At 30.4% G+C, this 24,982-nt stretch overlaps 1 protein-coding gene across 1 annotated transcript; it reads left to right on the top strand.

Annotated features, from left to right (window-relative positions):
- The first annotated feature begins 10 nt into the window (after nucleotides 1-10).
- On the top strand, nucleotides 11-18,814 carry LOC134710149 (serine palmitoyltransferase 2-like). The gene is made up of 13 exons (XM_063570364.1): nucleotides 11-237; nucleotides 5,458-5,628; nucleotides 5,983-6,137; nucleotides 6,794-6,939; nucleotides 7,574-7,698; nucleotides 8,474-8,567; nucleotides 8,833-8,938; nucleotides 10,814-11,033; nucleotides 11,282-11,408; nucleotides 11,892-12,027; nucleotides 12,589-12,718; nucleotides 13,329-13,427; nucleotides 13,670-18,814. Exons 1-13 carry the CDS (start codon nucleotides 151-153, stop codon nucleotides 13,670-13,672), a joined length of 1,599 nt encoding a protein of 532 aa, XP_063426434.1. The 5' UTR covers nucleotides 11-150; the 3' UTR covers nucleotides 13,673-18,814.
- Nucleotides 18,815-24,982: the final 6,168 nt, after the last annotated feature.

Here is a 24,982-nt window from a genome sequence, read left to right as displayed (position 1 = left end):
CCTTTGCCATATTGTTTCGAAAAGGAAATACACGTCAGTTACTTTTAGAGAAAATATAACGTTATATTTGATTGGTCAATCTCGTGTACTTTAGTCCTATGAAATAAGTGTTACGAAATTTGGTTAGAAATTAAAGTTTAGGTGGTGAAGATGGCTGGAAAAACGAAGCCGAAAAATGGGATGAACGGGAAAACTAATGGATTTAATAATTGTTATCAAAACGGACATAATTCACAGGTAAAATAACCAAGTTTTGTATAACTATAATAATGTGAGCATTTGGAAATGCGCGTGTTTACAACTGAAACATAGTTTTTACAACCGGAAAAAGTGATCCATTATATTGTCGAAATTCGTAATAAGTGTAAAATCTTGTTTAAAATTAATGAAAATATTAAAACAAATCTAAAATATTTTTTCGATTATGTTGTTTATTAAAAAAAATTCGAATGCGTGATTGGACACGCCCATTTTAATAGTGTAAACAACATTCCATGATTATCTCCCGTTGTAAATATTGCCGGTTGCCAAAACAAATTTGTTCTGTCCCTGGTTTATGAACTGCATTTGCGTTGTATAATTAGAATTTAGGCATGTTGCTATCTAAACAATTTTTTGTTGCATGTATATCCTTGACCCTTTTTTAGATAAAATACATAGCATTCTATAAAATAAATACAGAACTATATATTTGTTGCTATAAACTGCTAAAGAACATTTCTATATTGATACATTAATTTATTAGAATAATTTTGTGATGCATTGGGATATGTTAATTGTCCCTTTTTGTGTCTTGTATTCTATTTAATGCACACTGCAGTTGTACAAAAAATATACTTAACCAAATAACTCCTACTTATTAATTGTCACAATTTTTTTTAGCCATGACCAATCTATATACAAAAAGGTCAATAATTAACTACTAAATATCTTAACTCATTATGTTAATTATCTTTTGTTAAATCAAATAACTTCTGATATCCATATTTTTGTAAATAAGTAGTATTTCAAGATTCAACTCAAAGACATAGAATCTAAGATACAGCTGGCGAAGTCTCTATTAACAAATTCAATGATACATGTAACTGATGAGTCTGCATTTGTAGCTGCTGACATTCAATGCTGTATTTTTGAAATTTTTAAATGATTAGTTTTATACCAGTGACATGTTTTATGTTGATAAATTATATAAAAAAAAAAGCAAGGTTCCAATTCCCTGAGTCAAATTTGACCAATTATGTTTTTTGTAATTCTGTTTGGGTCTCTTTCATTCATTAAGCTCCTTATACTGTATATACAATTTAGATAGTCTCTCATAACTCTTTTTAGAGTGGTTCTTGTATGTTTTATGATGTTGTTTTATCAACTGAAGAGGTGAGACTTAAATATTAATCCATCTGTGACTTTCAAATGGTTTATTTTGAAAATTAAATATTAAGAGGCATCACATTTTTAATGTTATTTCATTATGAAGAGATCATTTCAGATATATATACTTGAAGCAGAATAAACTATTTTCTGTAGAAAATTTGAATTATGTTTAAAATCATTTATTTTTTGTAAAGTGAAATTTGAACTACATGTACTCAGATAACTCCTTATGAAAATGATACCTTGCAGTTTGGGAAAGGAAATTAGTATTGACTCTGTGTGCTTACAATTTTTAACAATCCACCTTTATTCTGTTAAATAACAGTGAAGTTTCATATATATTGTTACATATATAATCAATGCTTTCCATGTGTTGATGTTGTAATAAAACTAAATAATTAATGAAGCATATATAAATACACTGTTGTAATTAAATAAATAAAAGTTTTATACAACAGTTTACAATTTTGCTGGTGCATACATGTAAATAAATATATATTTTTTTCAATATCAATGCCACATCATACATGTATTTATAGAAAGACATTTCATAATGATAAAAAAAATGATTGGCTGTTATTTTTTGGCGTGTCTCACTCCAAATCTGAAGATTTTTTTTGTAAAATTAATTTATTTTGGCCTTTATCAATACATTGAGAGACATGACCAAAATAAAAGGAAACACTCTTGTAAACAATTAGAAACATGTACTTATAGTAAAAGTTTAATCTATTGACACATCCTGCTGTGATCAATTAAGATTTGAGTGTGAAAACTTGTTTATGTCTGTTCTATAAGTACATGAACGAACAAGTATTGTTTATATGTTTATTTAGTAGTATAGTTAAAACAGGACATGAAAAAATAAATTCCATCTGTGTATAAACTTTATTGGAATATAGTTTGAAACATGGGTATTAAACTGTTTCTGAATATTCTAGGAAAGGTAATTTTTATAGGTGTAATACCACCAAATCATGGTACGTCACATCCGGTTGCATACGAAAGTAGGTCTAAAAAAATATTCCCTTGAATTTGACAGTTGTAGGTAATTAATCCTACATTTTATTGCAGTAAAACTATTTCTGTGTCATAAACATTTGTCTTGGGTTTTTCAAAACACCATTATTTTATATTTGTGATTTCTATAGAAAATTTTGTAATCTTGAGGTGACATGGTGACTAAACCTTGTACACATATAGAATAAAGGGAGAAATTTGATTGGTTAACTTCCAATGATGGTTATTTTCTTATATGCAATGAAATGTTATGTGAAACTTTTTCTATAGAACTGGACAGGATAAAACTTTACTCATGCCAAGTAATTCTTTATTTGAAACAAAGATAAATTCTGCACAATTTTTTGAAAAGTGCAAATTTAACAAAGACTAATAGGGGAAAATCAATGGTGGTATTACACCTAATATGGGAAGCTGTACATGCACCTATGGCCTTGTGAGTAATCTCATGTGTTAAAATTTCTTGCTATTTAAGTGAAATTATACAAAAATGAAATATTCTGAGTGGATTGAGTCTCTAAAACACATTTTATGAGAAAATTGTCTTAAAATATGACTGTACCACGAATATTCAGTTGACAGAACAAGCCATACTAAGTGCATATATTATTTTTTTTGGAGGGGGTGGGTTTTTTCTCCTTATTTCTTATATTTTGATATGATATAACATTTTCCTAGGTAATACTTAAATAAATATATAGTTTTAAGTAGATGAAATTATTTTTAATGTCGTAACGACAAGTTATTCACTAAAATAGAAGCCTTTTATGTCCTTCTTTGGAACGCGGCGTAAATTTAATTTTTACGTGAGGACTTATTGAAACCTCCTTGGAGACAGTAAACTTTTATATGGATTGTTCATTCTGCTAAAATGCTTCAATTACTCATTTCTTATAACATTTCTACCATAAATGAGTGAAAGTTACCCCAATATTTTCATTTATTAGCCTGAAAAGTTGAAATTTTCAGGAAATGAGAGGTATAAATTGACCCAAAGAGACCTTATAAAGCAGACAAAGAGGTTTATTAGTGGAACTTCATCTTCCTAAAATCATCTTGTGTATCATTTTCAACTGTTTGTAGGCAGATAAGATAGATATTTGATCATTTATTGGTCCACACTCTATTCTATCTTGATGCGGCTTGGTTTGGATTTGTCGAAGAAATTTTGCTCGATTCACTGTAGATGTCGTCTTTCCATATACTAGATTTTTCTCAAACTATTGAACTGATTATGACAAAACTTGACAGAAATGCTTGAAATAACCAGTATTACAAAGGGAGAAAGTCTCATTCAGTTTATTGAACAAAAAGGTCTTCTTTAGGTGTAATACCACCAAATCATGGTACTTCACATCCGGTTGCATACGAAAGTAGGTCTAAAAAAATATTCCCTTGAATTTGACAGTTGTAGGAATTAATCCTACATTTTATTGCAGTAAAACTATTTCTGTGTCATAAACATTTGTCTTGGGTTTTTCAAAACACCATTATTTTTTATTTGTGATTTCTATAGAAAATTTTGTAATCTTGAGGTTACATGGTGACTAAACCTTGTACACAGATAGAATAAGGGGAGAAATTTGATTGGTTAACTTCCAATGATGGTTATTTTCTTATATGCAATGAAATGTTATGTGAAACTTTTTCTATAGAACTGGACAGGATAAAACTTTACTCATGCCAAGTAATTCTTTATTTGAAACAAAGATAAATTCTGCACAATTTTTTGAAAAGTGCAAATTTAACAAAGACTAATAGGGGAAAATCAATGGTGGTATTACACCTATAAGTGTTTTAAACAGACAAAATGACAGATAACTATTAAATATATAGAAACACTGTTACAAGCTGAATATTGAAAAGGAAAATCTAAATCATATATTTTTATTCTTTTTTATAAAATCATATATTAATGGCACTGGCTACGGTTACATGGAAATGTAACAATAATAAAAATAGTATTGTTACATTGGTCAATGGAGAGTAAATGCCAGAATGCATGGTTGGGTAAGACCCTGTTTAATTACAAATGTAAATGTATGTATTGTAAGTATAAAATAAATGTCTTCAACTTTTATTATTTAGTACATATTACTAGTCCCATCGTACATTGCTTTTCACTGTTTTTCATGTAACAATAACGCAAAGTAAGTCAAATATCACTCTCCCATTAACAAAAGTGTGAAGATAAAAATCTCATTAACTGCTCTGTTTAAATGACTGAGGAGTTGTTTTCCATATCAAATTGACAAGTTATTGGGAAAATCATTGTTTACACAGTATAGGGTGCCTAAGCCTTTTGACAGATTGGTTTTTAAAAGCATTTAATATATCATAAGTGATTGGATATATAGCAAGTTTTTGATAATACAAATTTTTGATAATTTAACTGCAACCTTTAAATAATACAATGTAACAGCACATTTCAGTTCCAATTATGAACCCACAAGGGGCATACCGAGCATACATAGATGAATAGAAAATATTGATTAGTATAGATTCAATTGCAATATAAATACACAATTACGATACCAACTGCACAAACATTCAGATTTTAACAATGTCCCAGGCATGCAATATACAATACAATAGTTAAAGTGTTATTAAACAAAAGGGTAACAATTTTTATGAAAACCATTGTAAATGAGTGTTGCTGTAAAGTACCCATGAAAAGTGTGGTTTCTGATGTATATGTATCTGTAAGATAGATCACAACTTCATGTTAGAGACTAAGAGGGTACATTTTTGTAAAAGTGTGAACCGGTTTTGAAGTCCTGCACATATAAATGATTGTATGAAGGGTAAACAGGTATGGGTACAATCTCACATATCGTGACATGTATATTTAATATTATTTTATTTATTAATACCCTGTACATCCATGTAATTTTTTTTTAAAATACAGATCGAAAAAAATGTTACAACCAAAATATTTAGCTTAGAGTGGTTTAAGAATCACAATATGTAACAATAATGAAGTGTATGTTTTTTCATCATGGTAATTTAAAAAAAAAATTACTAGTTATTTCCCTTGTATTGAAAATAATACCTTTATATTTTCAGAACACACCTCTGAAGGATACATTTATAGAAACATTTGAGGAAACACCTCTATCTACAGCCATTTTAACATATCTGGGATATGCTGTTCTGGTTGTTATTGGACATATCAGAGATTTCTTGCGGAGTCTTGGTATTGAAAAAATAAAGTCATGCACAGAACCCAAGCTTCAGGTACAATATATATGGTATAATACAAATGTTTTAGGCTTGGACACCCCCACCCTTTTTTTTTGTGTGAAATATTTTTTTAAAAGATTTATACATTTTAAACTTTTGTGCCAATTTTTAAGGTATTTGTTCTTACATAAACATAATCTTACATTGGAATCGGTTTATATGTGCAGCATAATGTGCCTGTCTATTCCCAAATAGATTAAAACAAAAATACAAAAATGACACAGTGGCTTGCCTCTGGTATCATTTATGTACAATATTATCATTATTCAAACACCAAAAAACTTTGAACATGTTTGTATATCATGCAATTTAAATTCTAAAAATTATAGGTTTGGCTTTTCTCTTTAGGGTTACGTTTCACTCTATCAGAGCTGGGAAAGTTTTTATACAAGGAATCTCTACAGAAGAATAAGAGATTGTTGGAACAGACCGATATGCAGTGTAGCTGGTGCAGAAATGGATATGTTAGAACGTGTATCTCCTGATAATGGATGGAACTTCGAGTATGTACATATTAGACAATTTTCGAGATACATTTCTGTCCAAGAACTTAGTTTGTAATGAACATCATTCCCCTGTTTAGGGGCATTGTCACTTCTGGTTTCATGTTGAGCGAGTTGGAAAATTATGATGCTATATTGCACAAATTATTCGGCAAATTGAATTCTCATAATTGACAATCAGCACTGCTCTATTTAGGGAATTGTGATTAAGTACCTACAGAAAAAACATTATTTCTAGTTTATCCTGCACAATGATGATCACAAAGAAGCTTGATGAATATTTATAGTGCAGGGATACAGGCCATCCCTCTATCTGTTAAATGGCATTATTAAGTGCACATGGTTGAGTTTTTTCCAGTGACAGACAAACTTGAAAGTCATGAAAGTGGTCTTTTCGCCCTGCTTACAGGACTCGCAATGGTTATTAGTAAGAAATGTCTCAAATTGGCGAATTTTCATGAATTTATTTTCAAGTTATCTTTGTTAGGCTTGCAAAAAGACTCTGCATGTATTTATCGCCAATTGCAATTATACAAGGACCTATTTGTAATTTGATTTAGAACATTTTTCAATCTATTTAACAAAAGTTGGAAAACAGAATTCAAAAAAATATAAATTTTGTCTCCTAGCTACAAATTAAACGTCTTTTATTTCAGATTAACTGGAAAGACCCAGCATGTATTAAATTTTGGATCATATAATTATCTTGGTTTTGCTGAAAATAAAGGTCCCTGTGCAGATGCTGTAGAAAAATCTACAATGAAGTATGGCGTGGGATGTTGTGGAAGTAGGCAAGAATTAGGTAAGTTAATACTAAAGGACAAGTTCCCTTTAAATTTAAGGATCCATAAACCAACACACATCAAGAGGAAATCAAAAGTTTTAGTAACGGTAAGTGTATGATGAATATAGATGTTTTTATTGAGCACTATTGCTGTCAAAATGAAATAAACTCGCATAAAGATGAACTAGTATGTAGAAAGATTACTATGCCACTTAATAGAAGTTTTTGTTATCAGACCTAATGAGCCAATAATTGTAAACAAAACCATAATATCTTAATACATATACATATACATACATGTGACATATACATATGCCTTTTATTATGTGAAGAGTGCTTAAGTTAATTCCTGTTGATAAAAATGACAAAACAAATATTAAAAAAAAGAAGAGCTGATTGCAATGTAGTTTAACGGACAACAGTTTTCCTTTGAACTGCACTGACAGGATTGTGAAAGCAGAGATCTACAAAGTAATTTGACAGAATATTTGAATTTCAATTACATGTAATGAAAGGACGAAAAGAATAAAACAACCCAATTGGCTAAATAGATAATCAGGAGCAATATAAAATAGTATAAAGTAATAGAAAAGTATGAACAAGATCTGTAAATGAATACACAGATTTGAATGAAATATTTTAATGATTTCAGGTTATTTAGAAATCCATAAACAGCTTGATGAATTAGTGGCAAAGTTTCTTGGAGTAGAAGCTGCCACCACTTTTCCTATGGGTTTTGCCACTAACTCCATGAACATGCCAAGCATTGTGGGAAAGGTGAGTTATATAAACTAGTTCTATTATGGAGGACTTCATTACTGCAACCACTTATTTTTAGAGTTTTGCCTCTTCTTCAATGAATGGACCTAGAATTTTGGGAAAGGTGAGTTATTGAATAAACCAACCCTCTTGTGGAATACATTGTTACTGTAAGCTTCTCTTCAAAATGTAAAAAAAAGAAGTTATGATTACAGATAAAAACTTAAATGTTTAAGGTAATTTCTGAGAAGCACTTCAGCTGCACTAAGTTGATTTAAGTGTTATTTCCTTTGTTAAACTTATTGCCTGATCTGAATGTTCATTGAAATTATGTAACACATAAATTGAGGAAATTTAGTACCCCAGGAAGAATAAAGAATCTACAGTGTAAAAGTCACTTCAACCAATAAAATTGAAAGAACAAAATAGAACACATAACTCATTACCAATGAAAAGGTATGATTAGAACACAGAACATTACACCAATATTCTTCATACTGCTTTCCATACAAAGTCCCAGTAAATGTTTATAACAGCAAAGGAGAGGATGAATTAATATGGCAAAAAAAAATATTTTGGTTGGTAGTCAAACATTTTTATATTTAAAAAAAAAAGAAGTTTCAATAGATTTAAATAGTACAAAATGACAAAATATTTACGGGAGACACCATAAACTAGTGTCTGTATACAAAAAATGAGGATCTTTCACATATGTACAAACAAGTCATTTTTGTATGCCAATTTGTTATAGTTTTTAGCAATTTTAAGAATTATTATAATTACATAATTTCAGGGATGCCTCATTTTAAGTGATGAACTAAACCATTCATCTTTGGTGCTGGGGTCAAGGTTATCAGGAGCTTCCATTAAAACGTTCCACCATAATGGTAAATATTGAATTACTGTGTCATTTTGGTCTCTTGTGGACAGTTGTCTCATTGGCAGTCATACAACATCTTCTTTTTTATAAGCTCTTGTTGTCTCTTTTAAAACTAGCTGGAACCTGCATATTTTATACACTAATTGAAAATCATAATTTGGAAGACTTTCTTTGGGATTTGTTTAGTTCTGTTTGTAATTGCTGTCTGTTCCAGGTTGTTGATTTGCTATTTATTGCCAATATTTCACTGTTTGATGTACATAATATTTCAGATATAGAAGATTTAGAAAATAAACTTAAAACTGCAGTAGTCTTTGGACAGCCAAGAACACACAGGCCATGGAAAAAAATTCTAATTGTCGTAGAAGGAGTATATAGGTAGGAAAATGATAAGCAATTGTGTTTGATAGTACATTAGATTCATTATTATTGGTGGGATACCAATTTTAGTGGGCTTTGTGTGTTCAAATTCTGCTTTTTATACAGAGATTGGCAAAACCACAAAATCAAATATCAACAAAAATGCATTTATTCCTCAATCCACAAAAATTGATACCCATGAAAATAAATGAATTCACAGTACTGTGCTATAAAATATATTTAAAACTTCTGACAGATGGTGTTTCATTATATTGTAGTGTGCCTTATATATATATATTTTTTATTACAGTATTGAGGTATATAGATAAAAAATGCATAACATAATTTCCAAATTATTAAAATTGTTCAGTTATTATATAACAATTTAGGTCTGTTAGATATGTTAGTAAACAAGCTAAAATTCAGTCACTAACATTTTTATGTGTAAAAATATTTACATGTATTTGTCTTCGGAAGGTAAGGCAAGACTTTTGTGTAATAAAATTTATTTTAGATTATACTCTTGGTTTTAAAGCAAAGATTCACTTAGGCTCTGAAAAGTTCTAACATAGGGCTTGATTTGCATTTGTAATTTCAGTAACCTCAATCAGTGACTATTTTATTGGCCAAAACCAGTAAATTTTATTGTTGAAAATAATATGGTGTGGTAAATTATTTTTGTCGAGCCTGCAACTTTTGTTGCAGATAGCTCGACATAAGGATAGTGATCTGGCGGCTACGTCAACGGCTGAGTTTGCTAATTTTATAAAAGCTTTATATTTTAGAAGGTGGAAGACCTGGATGCTTCATACTTTGTATACAGATGCCTCATGTTACGAAGTTTCCGTCAGTCACATGTCAAATGTCCTTGACCTCATTTTCATGGTTCAGTGACCACTTGAAAAAAAAGTTTATATTTTTTGTAATGTTGAATTCTCTCTTATTATAAGTAATAGGATAATTATATTTGGTATGTGCGTACTTTGCAAGGTCCTCATGCCCATCAGACAGTTTTCACTTGACCTCGACCTCATTTCATGGATCAGTGAACAAGGTTAAGTTTTGGTGGTCAAGTCCATATCTCAGATACTATAAGCAATAAGGCTAGTATATTCGGTGTATGGGAGGACTGTATGGTGTACATGTCCAACTGGCAGGTGTCATCTGACCTTGACCTCATTTTCATGGTTCAGTGGTTATAGACTAGTTAAGTTTTTGTGTTTTGGTCTGTTTTTCTCATACTTAATGCAATAGATCTACTATATATGTTGTATGGAATGATTGTAAGTTGTTCATGTCTAGCAGGCAGATGTCATCTGACCTTGACCTCATTTTCATGGTTGAGTGGTCAAAGTTTAGTTTTGAGTTTTGGTCTTTTTATCTTATACTATATGTCATAGGTCAACTATATTTGGTGTATGGAAATATTAAATGATCTATATGTCAGTTGTGCAGGTTTTATTTGACCTGGACCACATTTTCATGGTTCATTGCTCATAGTTATGTTTTTGTGTTTTGGTATATTTTTCTTAAACTATAAGTAACAGGTCAACTATATTTGTTGTATGGAAGCATTGTTAGCTGTACATGTCTGCCTGGCATGGTTCATCTGACCTTGACCTCATTTTCATGGTTCAGTTATTTTGGTTTATATTAAGTTTATGTGACAGTTTTGAATAAAGCTTTATACTTAGGACTATCAACACAATATCAGTGATAAGTAAAGAAGGCGAGACATTTTAGCCTGTGCACTCTTGTTGGAGTTATTAAGACAACCGATATAACTCAAAGATGTGACACACATACACATAAGTAATTCACCTCTGTCAGGATATTAAACTGGTGTATTATGGGTAATTTTGAAGGTCATCTAACAATGATATCTTTTTTTAGTATGGAAGGATCGATTGTAAAATTGCCAGAAGTGGTAGCATTAAAGAAGAAATATAAAGCTTATGTTTACTTAGATGAGGCCCACAGTGTAGGAGCCATGGGACCACATGGCAGAGGCATTGTGGATTATTTTGGAATTGATCCTAAAGACATTGATATTATGATGGGAACATTCACAAAAAGTTTTGGTGCTGCTGGTGGTTATATTGGAGGGTCTAAGGTATGTGTGATTAAAGATTAGATTTTCGCTAAAATTTTTGCTGAAATTATAAAAAGAAACATTATGAGAGGTGATTAATTTCCAATCATTAATTGGTTCTATAGTTGAATGATGTGAAATGTAAAAATCAATCTCCTGATGTAAATTAGCATGATGAAGAAAAATATAACAAAAACCAGATTTGGTTTAAGATATTGCTTTTTGACAATCAAAGGGAAATAACTCTAAAATTTATTATTATTTTTCAGGATTTGATAAACCATTTGAAGTTACAGTCTCATGGATCAATATATTCGTGTACCATGGCCCCTCCAGTTACACAACAAATCATATCATCTATGTCAATCATCATGGGAGCTGATGGCACTAATGAAGGTATGAAAATATGTCAAAACTGTTTTTTTAACACCATAACAATTTTCACTCTTCTGTATAATTCAATGTTATTTTTAGTAATACTTTTAAAGTCTGGTTCACATATTTTTAAGTCCTTGGTGTAACCCTTTCTCAGAGAGGTATAAAGTACTGTAGATTCAGATATTATTGCAATGTTTTTATTATTGTAAAAAAATGAAATAGGGTTAAATTGCAAGAAATTGAACTCCCATAATGAATATTTTTATATAAATTGAACAGGACTTTTCTCAAAATCACAAATTTCAAATCGCATTATAGTCTGAAATGGCAAAATCTTAATAATAAAAACACTTATCAAGTTCTGATTATACATTAATTGAACCTTCTTTTATACTTTAATAATGCAAAACATTTTTTTAGCCTTCAAATAATTTATAATATTTATGTCAGATATTGATACTGAGCACTAAAGAATGCTAACATGCTGTTGTTCAATTTTAGGTCAAAAAAGAGTACAACAACTGAAATGGAATACCAGATATTTCAGAAGGAGGTTACACGATATGGGTTTCATTATCTATGGAAACAAAGATTCACCTGTCATTCCATTGTTAATATTTATGCCATCTAAGATTGCGTAAGTATTTAATAGACATTTTTTATCATAGAAAAAAACAATAAATACAGGGATATCCACCCATGACACAAAATGAAAACATGCACAGCCAAAAAACATAAAGCAAAGAAACAGGGCTTTTTTGTATCAGTTTACTATATGTTTAAATCTAAAATAAATCTGTCATTCAATAAGTCATTGCATTTTTGTGCAAATCCTTGACTGATCATAATATAAGAATAATTACTATTCAGCATCAGGCTTTCTAGGATAGTCTATATTAAAATAAAAAGAAATCTGAAAAAAGTCATTGAAATATTCATTCACCAGAAATAAAAGGGTGAGAATGTCAGCCACTATAAATCCTCAAACAGTCTTCAACAATGAGCAATAGGTATATGTAGGTATAGCAAAAAACTCTTTATACCTTCTATGAAAGCTAGATGATATTACTAAAATGAATTGAAATTTCATCGTTTATTTTTAACTTGGCAAATTAAGAATTAATTTTTGAAAAACTATAAATCAAGAATACTTTTAGAAAAAATTAGCTTTTTATTTCAATCTCATTATATATTTCAGTGCATTAGGCAGAGAATGTTTGAAAAGAGGACTTGGTATTGTGGTGGTAGGATTCCCAGCCACACCCATCATAGAATCTCGAGCAAGGTTCTGTCTGTCTGCTGCTCATAATAAAGAAATGTTAGACAAGGTAAGTTTTGAGAGGATTTGGTATTGTAGTGGTAGGTTTCCCAGCCACTCCAATCATAGAATCTCGAGCAAGGTTCTGTCTGTCTGCTGCTCATAATAAAGAAATGCTGGACAAGGTAAGTTTTTATACACTGACCTCACTTGGAAAGTTTGTGGCGATCATTCCATCATTAGATAATGTGTGCGTCATCTTAAAAGTTACTTATAAACCAATAATTGTGTGTTTATGAAAATGTTTAAAATTAAAGTATAATACATTTATCACAAACAAGAATATGGTTGATATGTACTCATATTCTTTAAGTAATCATGTCCGAGTACACAAGATCTTTCAACTGAAATATAATGCATGCATTTTAAAATGATTTAAGTCCAAGAGATGGATTTAACAAGAGCAGTGGTCTTGTTTTTTAAACTAATTAACCTTTTTTTTATTCAAGCGCCACTGATGAGTCTTTTGTAGACAAAACCAATGTATGTCGCAAATACGAAATTTCAATCCTGGTATCTTTGATATGTTAACTTTTTTTTTGTCTTAATTTATTCTTTAAGTTATATGTAACTAAATGTTCAATAAAACATGTTTACATTAATTGATCTCCTTGTTTCAGGCCCTTGCAATAATAAATGAAGTTGGTGATATGCTATCTTTGAAATATTCCCGAACTATTCCACCAAGTTTTAGTGAGAAGGATGTGGAGTTGTTATTGGTATGTATTTCAGATTTTCATAGTAACATGATTAATTTCAAAAGCTGAATGTGTAGAAATGGTGTATATTCAATTTAAATACGCTGCTTACATACAATTTACGATAAATCACATTAAGTTTTTCTTTACAAAAAAAAAGGGCAGGTATTTAGTATAAAAGATTAAGTTTGGTAAGGGCCACTAGTCTTGAATAATTCCTATATTTGAATTTAATAATTAATAATGTTTATTTATTTTTGCAGTGATTGTTTAGAAGATGTGTAAACATGACAGTAGTAATGGCCTTTTAGATGTGTTGCCATGACATTCAATAATTCATGTTAATGACGGATTCTGTATCAACGGTGTTTGGATTACAATGGAAAGTGTTCCGGGAATCTTTATAGAGACTACACTAATGTCAACCAATCAGAATCTTGAGAAATTGTGAATTGTGTGGAATGTCAATCAGATAATGTTTTACAGTCCAAATCATGGAATGTTGGTGTAGTTTGAGTGGACATTTATCATAATCAATTTGACAATGTTATAGTCTGTATCATGGAAAATAAGTATAGGTTGAGTGAAAAATTATCATAGTACTATATATGTTAGTTATCTGGTCACAATATATCTCTCAATATCAGTGATATACAGTTCGTTAAGTCATGTAGCAAAAAATTAGTATTGTCTATTCTCATGAAAACAGCAGGGCAGAGAAAATTGGTCTTGTAAGTCTGATCTTTGTTAACTGAAATGATAGGCAACCTTGATGATGTTTTTTCTTGCTAGAAACTTTTTTGTTTTTTCAGCGGAACAAAAGCAATGGACCTTCACAGATGTGATTCTGTGTTCTGTTTCTTTTCATCTTTAAATCTGGAACTAATAATTTCACTGGACTGGACCAAATCAAATTTTACTTCTCCAATAGTTGATAAAATTTGTGAATGACAGAATCCATTTGACTGTGATGTAATGTTGTTAATCATACATGATGCAAATATATATGTATCAGTTGTCTTTCAGGAATTGTTGTACAATTTTAAATTTTATAATTTATGAACTTAACCTTTTAACTATCATGACTATCAAAATAATTTGATGTAATTGTTTATAGCACAGATTTTTTACACCTGAATGCTAGTATTATCTATCCATCATCTGTCATTCAGATCATCATCTTTTCCTTCAAAAGTGTTATATCTTTGAAATGCAAGAAAATTGGTGCATCCTACCCATCATCACCGACATCAACATCAATTTAACTTATGGATGTACTTAGGTGAGCTTAGGTGAAATTAAGTAAATCAAGAATTTTAAATTGATACAATAAGCTGGAAGAGTATTAGTTAAGGATGAAAATAAGCTAAAAAAAATTGATAGGTCATGGAGCTCCTTTTCAAAATATTGGATTTATAAAATATGGTGGGAAAAGGCTGACTTGGACTTTTACCTTGTATTTTGCATTGGTATTATTTGGGTCTCAAACTAAAAGAAAGAAAATCAAGAATCTGCTAAAATTTTATCAAATGTCCTTTTATGAGCTATTAAGTCTTATATTAAAAGATAAATAGGTGTTATAGGGCAAAATATTTTACCTTATATCGTCATGGAAAAACACCAAGGAGTCTGAATATCTGACACAAATTCTAAAACCTCACCTAAGTACATCCTAATCACTCAAAAATATCATCTCTCTTAGGTTCATAAAGATTCATCAAAATTGAATGTTACAGCTGAATCTAATTGTGTTTTATCTGGTTCACCTTCATTCAATGTGTTTAGTGCTATATTTTACAATATTTATATATTTGATATTTACATTATATTCATATGCTATCATGCATGATTTTATTTATGCGCCAAGTGTGTCTTTTCCAAGATCTTTAACAGCTTAAGAATTCCTTCCTAGTGAAACAAATCCAGCCATTTTTGTATTTACATGTATCTACCGATGCTAATTTTCTGCCAGGAGTAAACAAATACAAATACGTTTTTGGCCTTATACAAGTTATATATAAACCTTTTTAAAGTTATCTTCTGGAAAAATGTCCATTTAGAAGACCTATTAATCTTCAGTGATGTAAAAAATGCAAATTAATAAGTATTTATTTGTTCATTTGATTATATATGTTTAAGATTTAAGCTTATTGTTTCAATTGATAGGCTGATCTCAGTATTGAAAATAAATAGAGTTATCTTCCCATTTACGTGGGTAGTGCCATTTTGTGATGGCAAAGTCAAAGTGACTGTGACAAACTCCTTTGGAAAAGTAAAGTTCTCATGTATGCTACCATATTATTTTTTTCAAAAATCTTTATATATTTTTTCATATATTTGCATTTCTTAAAGTGAATCTCTATCCACATATCTAAGCTGACTGAGAAAAATTTACTTTTGAAATGAGTATAACTGCTGATTTCAATGCTTACATATTAATTGAACAAATAATTGTTAACGTAGAAATTCTTTTTTATTTTTAAATGCATTTATTATTTCTTCTCAAAGTTAAAAATGTCATTATTTATACAGTATTTTATTGTCTTCGTTTGTGTATTAGGTTCTATATTTTATTTTTTAACCATTAGTATTTTGTATTTTTATATTACTGGTACCGGTATATAGTTATTACTGGTACCAGTATCTAGTATTAGATATTTAAGTGCCATTCATTTGCCATTTACATTAATCATCTAATTTATTTTTCATTTCAATTATTAAAAACTGCTTGATATACGTTTAATTATGATATGACAGAAAGATTAATGTTTACTTGGCTTTTATCAAATGCCATTTTAATTGACAATCCAAAGCTTTCATGTGATTACCAGTTTTCTGACAGATTAGAAATTCTATTTATATTGAGACAAGCTTTTTAGTAAGCTGATACTTGTTAGAAACAAAACTGCTCAAGTGAGCATTTAAATGAATCTTGCATGAAGTCACTTTTTTTCATTTGACCAGTTTTGTGAATTCAACAACTTTTAAAAGCTTCTGTCAGCATGAATAGAATTTACAACTTTCAGAACAATGAAACTGATTAAAACATTATTGATAATTGGGGTAAACAGTTTCTTTCAGAAATAGACATTGTTAAAATAAAAACATTGTGTGTGAGGCATTGTTTAAACTAGTTTTTGTGTGTGTTTAAATTAGAACATTGTGTGTGAGACTTTGTTTAAATTTGTACACTGTGTGTGAGACATTGTTTTAATTTGTACACTGTTTGTGAAACATTGTTTAAATTTGTACACTGTGTGTGAGACATTGTTTAAATTTGTACACTGTGTGTGAGACATTGTTTAACGAAGTACATTTTGACTGAGGCGTTGTTTGATTTAAATATGTGTCTGTTTACTGTGACAGTTAGATATAGAATTATAAGGCTATATTTTGAAGTTAAAGCCTTAGAACGGTTGTGATTGACAAATTACTGTGATTTTGAAAGGGTAAAATTTAGGCACATTGTGAACTTACTTATAGTAGTTGGTACCATTTATAACATTCCAAATTTGCTTCATACTGATCATTTTTACCATTTTATATAAACCCAAGTGGCACATAGGGATGACATCACAACACATGTAGGTCTTTCTCTAATGGAAATATTCCAGTTTCAGAATTTTAAGGACTTTTGGCTATTTTATTATTCTTACGTCAAATTGAATTTTGATTAACACCATAAGTTGACACTCGGGTTTATGATATTGCCACCAATCATTTTTTTGTTGTATGTAAACAAGTACCTTTTATGAAAAAATACCCAGAATACTTCATATTCTGAAACATCCAATCACAATTGCTGAATATCAAGTATGTTTTTAAATCATCCAATCACATTCACTGAATATTTAAAATGTTCAAAAATGAATCAGAGCTGTGGTACACAGACAGCATATTTCATCTTGCATTATAAATTAATTTATTTATTAATCATCCATATTTTTATTGTAAATATTATTATTAGTTTTTACTTATTTACACTTAGTTCTGAATTATTATGTTAAATTTCAGGTAGTGTTAAGCATAATGTTAATGATGTATTTGAAAAAAATGACAGTAGTTTAATACTGGACCAGTGTTGACTAGCCCTCACTGTGTACATGCAACACTGGTTTTGTAAGGCCTTCTGGAATAGTTTATGATTAAAGTTTCCATGGATGTGTTGTAAAGTATATAGAAAAAAAATGCAGTGATTTATTTTGTTGAATTTGGGATGACTATTGTCACCAATAAAACAAAAGCGATGGACACTACTGCTGATAATACTGGTGATTTGATGATAATTTTAATCTGCTGGTATAGTGTGGAAACATTTGAAATTATTCCAGTTGTGTTTTTATGTCAAACTACTTGACTTTTCATACATTGTTTAAATCATAGAAGAGTCCAATATAGTTGTTGTTTCAATGTTAAGGTTGATAAGTTGTGTTAAATGACATTTTTCTATGCATCTGTGTGAAATTTTTACACAAAAATAGGAATATTTAAAATTGTTTCTATTTAAAAAGATTGAACATACTTTTCTGTTTGGACACCCTCACCCAGTTATTTGTAAAATTATATCAAACACTTAAAAAAACAAACTATCTCAGAACCAAATGTATTAAATTCCTTTTCAAGTGATCAAAAACATTTAATTTTTTTCACTGAATGAATGAATTAGTTCCTTTTCGATTGTTTTTTATAAGTTTGTCAAGTTAGGATTCAGACTTAATAAATGTTAAACCTTATTTAAAATCTGTCATATTAGGATGAAACTTTAGTAAGATATATTTTGTATGTGAAAAAAATTAGTTCTTTATTGGAACCAAATAAATGGACAAATAAGTGGCTATGTACTTAATAATTGTTAAATCATTAAGATGTGTTTAAACTTAATTGTTAAATCATAAAGATGTGTTTAAACTTAACCACAGTTATTGGAAATATTTTCAGTTTTGAAAACAAAAATCTAGAATTTATTAAGTTTCAAAGAATAACGACTTGAGGATAAACATATTCTTCGGTCTTAAAAACTTGTGTGTTAGTACTTGTATTCATAGCATTAAAGAGTTCAAAATTATTTTTTCAATGATTTTTTAATTTGTTATCAAGAATTACTGGTAGTTAATATTGATTTATTATTATATTTACATTTTTATGACAAAAGTTAATTATAAATATTATGCGGGTATTCTATATAATTAAAATGACCAAAATGTTGATGAAAATTTATAGAAAAATTTAATTTTGTTATATGTTTTTAAGTTTATAAGGTGTGTTATTTTTGTTTAGAATTGTAATAATGTTGAGAATATTTATAGATATAGTTTATGTAGATATTTGTTTGCTTACATGAAGTTATTTGTGAATGTATTGAACTATTCTTTCTTACAGTAGATTAATATGCCAGCTTTGTTTTTTTTTAAGTTGAATCTATGCATCTTTGTTTAACTGCTATGATGACAAAATTAAAACTATGATAAAGTGTTCATATTAGTTGCGTTATGTTCAATCTGATCAAATACTATGGATTTGTTATTATTCCTTAGATACCAATTTTGGTGATTTCATGTGTACAAGAAACCACAAATTTAAGTGTTCAACAAATCACAAATTTGCTGTATGCTTACATGCAGACTTTTTTTGAAACCACAAAATCAAATATCCTCAAAAATGCAAGTTTTCCTCAAAACACGAAAAAATTAGTACCTACTAAAATAAGTGAATCCACAGTAGAGATCCTGTGTTCACAAAAGTCCATATGACAATTACAAACTAGATTCTGTTATTACACACTTTTAAACAAATAACTTCCCTTTGTAAAATTTGCCCAGACAAAGCATGATATGTTAAAAGTGATATAGCAGCGTTTTAACATTTTTTGTAAAAAATAATTTCTAATATCAGATTTGAAAAATTTCAATGTTACACACATTACACACAGATGATTTGCTCTTTCAGCTTGTTCTCCATTTTCAATAAAAATGTATGTCTCTAGGAGTGGAAACATTAAATTAAAGGCTCTAAAGAGCCTGTGTTGCTCACCTTGGTCTATGTGAATATTAAACAAAGGAGTGGACACAGATGGATTCATGACGAAAATGGGGTTTGGTGATGGTGATGTGTTTGTAGATCTCACTTTACTGAAACATTCTTGCTGCTTACAAATAAACTTGACCCAGTAAACTAGATATTCCAATGATGATTGTGGCCAAGTTTGGTTAAATTTGGCCATTAGTTTCAGCGGAGAAGATTTTTGTAAAAGTTAACGACGGACGACGGACGCCAAGTGATGAGAAAAGCTCACTTGGCCCTTTGGGCCAGGTGAGCTAAAAAAATCAGTTCTAAATGTCTTGATTGTAACTCATCAGACTAGTGTTTAGTAAAAAGCTAACGGAACAAAAGACAACAGACACAAATGCTGATCTAGTTACTGAAGGCTTGATCCCATTTCTAATTGATTAATAGGAAAAATATCCCAGACTAAAATATATGCAACTGTGAAAACACGTCCAACCATTATTAGAAAAGCATAACTTTATGCAATGCAAAAATATAAGTATTGAAGGGATATAGGAACACATGTGTTAATACCTAAGCAGCAATACATATTTGGTTTTATATTAATCTATCAAGAAAAATTCAATGTAAAGTACAACTAAAGATATACACAAGGAATGATAGGATCAAGGTAATTAATCCAAAAGAAATTAACCAATTGGGAACGAAACATTGACCTTTATGTCGAAAATTTGTGCATGAAGTATGATGTGTGAAACTGAAGTATCCAAATGATCAGAAAAATTTGTTGCACTGAAATATCAAAATCAAGAAAAGCCGTTGTATAAAACTGAAATATTAAAATCAAGAAAAACTGGTATGTTTATTTATTTGGAGTTAGTTCCATCATGTAAATGTCTGTAGTATTTAAAAAAAAATCTTGATCATTTAAAACAACAATTGGTAAATGTTATTAATGTTTTCTATTATAGCCGATTTCATTGAGTGTGTAGGCAAAGGTAATATCGTTGGTTAGCTTGCTTGTTAGGATGAACTGCGAAATCAGGACTAATACCCTCCTTTCGAGGTAGCCTAGTCCAACAGACAGATAGATTGGTTATCTGTCGGACTAGTCTACCCTTAAAGGAGGGTAGATTATCTAACATAATCGACTTCACGGTTGAGCTAAAAAGCAAGCTAATCATAGATATTACCTTTGCCTACACAATCAATAAAATCGACTGTAAATGACATTTAGACAAATCTTCACCTAGTTTGGTCATAAACTGTCATTCACAACATTACCGGAACGAGTCTGCTATCAAACTGATTTGGGTATGAGTTACCAGGACGTATATAGATTTTGTCAGGATGAAAACCTAATTTAACCCCGCCACATTATTTGATTATGAACCTGTCCCAAGTCAGGAGCCTATATATAATAATATTCAAGATAATAACAAAAAAACCAGCAAAAATGCATTAAAAATACCAATTCAGGGGCAGAAACATAACAACTAGTCGTTTGATTCATCTGAAAATTTCAGGACAGATAGAATTTGACCAGATAAACAATTTTAACTCTTGTCAGATTTGCTCGAAACGCTATGGTTTTTGAGTTATGAGCCATAATAGGTAAATGTCTAATTTATAATTTCAAGTTTTTGAGTTTAAGTTCTTAGACCACATTCATTCTGTGTCAGAAACCTATGTTGTGTCAACTATTTAATCACAATCATAATTCAGAGCTGTATCAAGCTTGAATGTTGTGTCCATACTTGCCCCAACTGTTCAGGGTTCGAACTCTGCCGTCCTATAAAGCTGCGCCCTGCGGAGCTTCTGATTTTTATATAAAATAAGGCCATTAGTTTTCTCATTTGAATTGTTTTACATTGTCATAAGGGAGCCTTTATAGCTGACTATGCGGTAAGGGTTTTGCTCATTGTTAAAGGCTGTATGTATACGACAACCTATATTTTTAAATGTCTGTGTCATTTTGGTCTCTTGTGGACAGTTGTCTCATTAGCAATCATACCAAATCTTCTTCTTTTTTATATATATACGCCAGTTGCTGTTCCAGTACTGTTCACAAAGGGGGGACTGACTTATGAGGGCTGCTCCAGTCATGCTTCAGTTATTTTCTATAAAATCAGCCATTTTTGTCTCACAACAGGGGAGGGGCGGATCAACGAGCCCCCCTTTCGTGAGAAAAAGCCGCCCCTAGACCCGCCAATGTTCACGTTGCCGTTTTGTCTGAATCAGCAAAATTCCTTCTCTGAACTTTATTTTTTTACTTTGGTCCTAGATTCGTTGGCCACTTATCTGCCATCTGTTGACTGAAATAATTTTGGCTTAATGCGGTATCGTCAAAATATTTGTATCATTTCAGCATTGAAGTCTTGTTTGCCTTTACATGTCTGGCGATCTTAAAATGATCGTATTTCCTCGCATGAGTATCCTATAACGTCATTGCTCTCCGCAGATCCTCATTGTAAGACTCAACCAATTCTGTCATCTTCCTAATTTTGAGTTTTGCTGCTATCCAAAATCTAAGTTGTGGAACATATTTTATCAGAATCTTTGGTAATACATGCAATAATAATCTCATCTATGACTGTCTTGAACATAAAACTTAATATAAAAATACACTTCACTTCTAATTTATAGTGTTAACACAGTTTACCATTGAACCCTAGTGGTAACATAGAACTCTTTTGTCAGAAAACACTGTCAATCATCCACATATACTATCCACACTGATCTGTGTCCACACTTGTATAGTTCTTAAAATTAAACCAAACCCTCAGAAAGGGAGACAGTCAATATTTAAGTACAATTAATGATAAGGAGTTTATTTTCATTTAAGTTGTCAGAACAATCACTGTGTTACCCATAATGTTACTGAGTTTGTATAAAAGAAAGAAGAAGCTTTTTCAGTTTCCCCTCGACAACGTTAACATTAATATACATGTCGGCATCAAGTTTTGTCGAAAGGTTGTATTCGTATACAAATGAGCACAAAGTTTTTCATTTGCAACCTTGTTCCTATAGTGTTTGGAAATCACAATGAGTTAATGGCATTACTTAGTAGTTTGATTCGATGTAATTTATCATTTTAATGACAATACGACCCGTTTTGGCTTGCTTTACTGAAGATAAAGAAGAATCAAACAGACCTAGAAAATGAAATTGCACAATTGTCAATGTACGACCTTCAACACGGAGCCTTGGCTCACACCGAACAACAAGCTATAAAGGGCCCCAAAATTACTATTGTAAAATGCCTTTTTTTTAGGAATGGTTGCGGTTACTTTAGCAACAAATTAGTCGACTGGTGGCAGTAACCAGAAGACGTTAACAGGCGGTTATCCGTTTCAATGGAAGCTGCACAAAGTACTAATTCTTTGGCATATAACGATCAACAAACATCTTTAGATTGATTCCGAAATGTCTGACAATGTAAAGTTCGACTAAAGTGAAAGTTGTAAAACGCATTTTTTTTTGTACAAAAAAACCCTTCATTTTGTTATCAAAATTGTGGTTAGATAAAACATTTTTTCATGCATCTATCTTTTTCTGTCGTTTTAATGCCAATTTTATCATTAACTATGTTTCAATACAATTTTACAAATATTTTATCATATTCTATCCAAAATAAGAGGCTGATCAAGTTTTCAAGGTTTAGAAATCAAGGTGTTCAGTTGCAATACTTTTTTCCATGTGTATTTTTAAACTTAATTACAACGTATACAGCGTGTGTTGCTGATGTGGCTGATATATATATAAATATAAATATATAGTGCGTTGACCGTTACAGAATAATTTTTGGGGTCCTTTGGTCTCCTTGTAGCTTAAATTGCTGTTCGTTGTGAGCCAAGACTCAATATGTTGAAGGCCGTACTTTAACCCATATAAAGGTTTACTTTTTAAATTGTGACGTTGTTGGAGTGTTGTCTCATTATAATGCATGATACTCATACCACATCTTATGTCTTTTAGGAAATGGACTGATACATCATAGTGTTTACTAACTTTTGTCCTGTTTAAAAGCCAGCTACATATTATGCATTTTTAAATTATGAAGTATGGCGATAGAAACCCTATCAATTATCAAAGACTATCAAAATAATATCAATACTTATGCATGTCAGGCCTCACGGTCATAAAACTTTCGAGCATAATTTATGTATACTCAGACTCTAAAATCAACCAGTCAAATTGCTGGTTTCATGTTTCGAGTTTCATTTTAGTGCTCAGCAAAGTTTTATGCGTTCTCCTTTCCAATAAATATCTTAAAGATTACATTTTCACAATTTTGCAAAACTGCTACATTTTGAGACCAAAATAGGGTCTTACTGAACCTTCTCCTTTGATACTATGAAATATGAAAATATAATACCATATGGGTACTAACAAGAGAAATTTAATTGTCAAAATAGTAAAAAAATATCGGTCGAGAGCAGAGATGCACATATTTTTAAGGATAATTTTATAATTTTTAAATTTTCCACTAAAAAAGAGGAAAGAGAGTGTATGCCTCCTGGATTGGCCACTGACAACCCTTCTGTTGTAAGAAAGTTTTTAAACAACTTATATCTGATTATGAATGTTATTCATGAGTCCGAATTCGTGTGTGTTATGCCGAATTTCTAGTGTGTTATGCCGAATTTCGTGCGTCTTATGACGAATTTCGTGTGTGTTATGAGTCAATGTCATTTATTCCCAGCTTAATCATGGGACCTAACATTAGGCAAATAAAAAATACAGAGTGTGGCCATAAGTATTCGTCGCTTGAGATTTTTCGCTTTATATTGTAGGGCTATACAAATACATTTTTTCCAAAAAATATTTTGGGGCCATTTTTGGTTTGATTTTAAGCAGCTTGGTACCAATAGAAGCAGAATTGTCAAAGGTTTATTTGGTTATTTGGTTATACAAATGTATTTTTTGTGGATCGTTTTCTCTTTTCACAAGATAAACACAAATATTATTTTCTGTTCAGAAATACGCTATATATCCAAGCAAATTAAATTATAAAAAATATTCTATGTGTTCACACAAAAACACCTGAAGACAAAAATAATACCAAATAAACAAACATACTTTAGACAATTCTACGTCTTTTGGCCTTGTTGATAAAAATCCAACCATAAATGCCCTCGAAATATTTTTTTTTGAAAAATGTGTTTTTTTGTGAAAAATATAGCAAAAAGAATGCAGGTGCCGAATACTTTTGAACACTTTTGGCCCGGTACTATGTAAAAATATCGTGTTTTTTTTTATTTGGCTCAATAAAGAGAACCAATGCCTCAATGGCCTTTGGCTTTGGGTGCGGTCATTTAATTAATTATTATTTTATCATTTAATATTAAAATAGCAACTTTTTAGGGTTTTCAGTTGTTTCTTTTTTTTTATTGAAACTATTCAATATCTCTGTGATATTAGTTTGGGAATTTATATAGTTAATATACTTTAAATCCTTGGCTATGTCAATCATGTACATGTGAACAGTTGATGTAATATTGTTACGTTATGCTGTTATAGCATAAATTACACAATACGCTGGCACGCACTGGACTAGTGGATACACA

Source organism: Mytilus trossulus, chromosome 3, assembly GCF_036588685.1.
Source record: "Mytilus trossulus isolate FHL-02 chromosome 3, PNRI_Mtr1.1.1.hap1, whole genome shotgun sequence".
Classification (NCBI taxonomy): domain Eukaryota; kingdom Metazoa; phylum Mollusca; class Bivalvia; order Mytilida; family Mytilidae; genus Mytilus; species Mytilus trossulus.
Note: the sequence above shows the minus strand (reverse complement) of the source record. Positions and strands in the feature narration are given on the sequence as shown.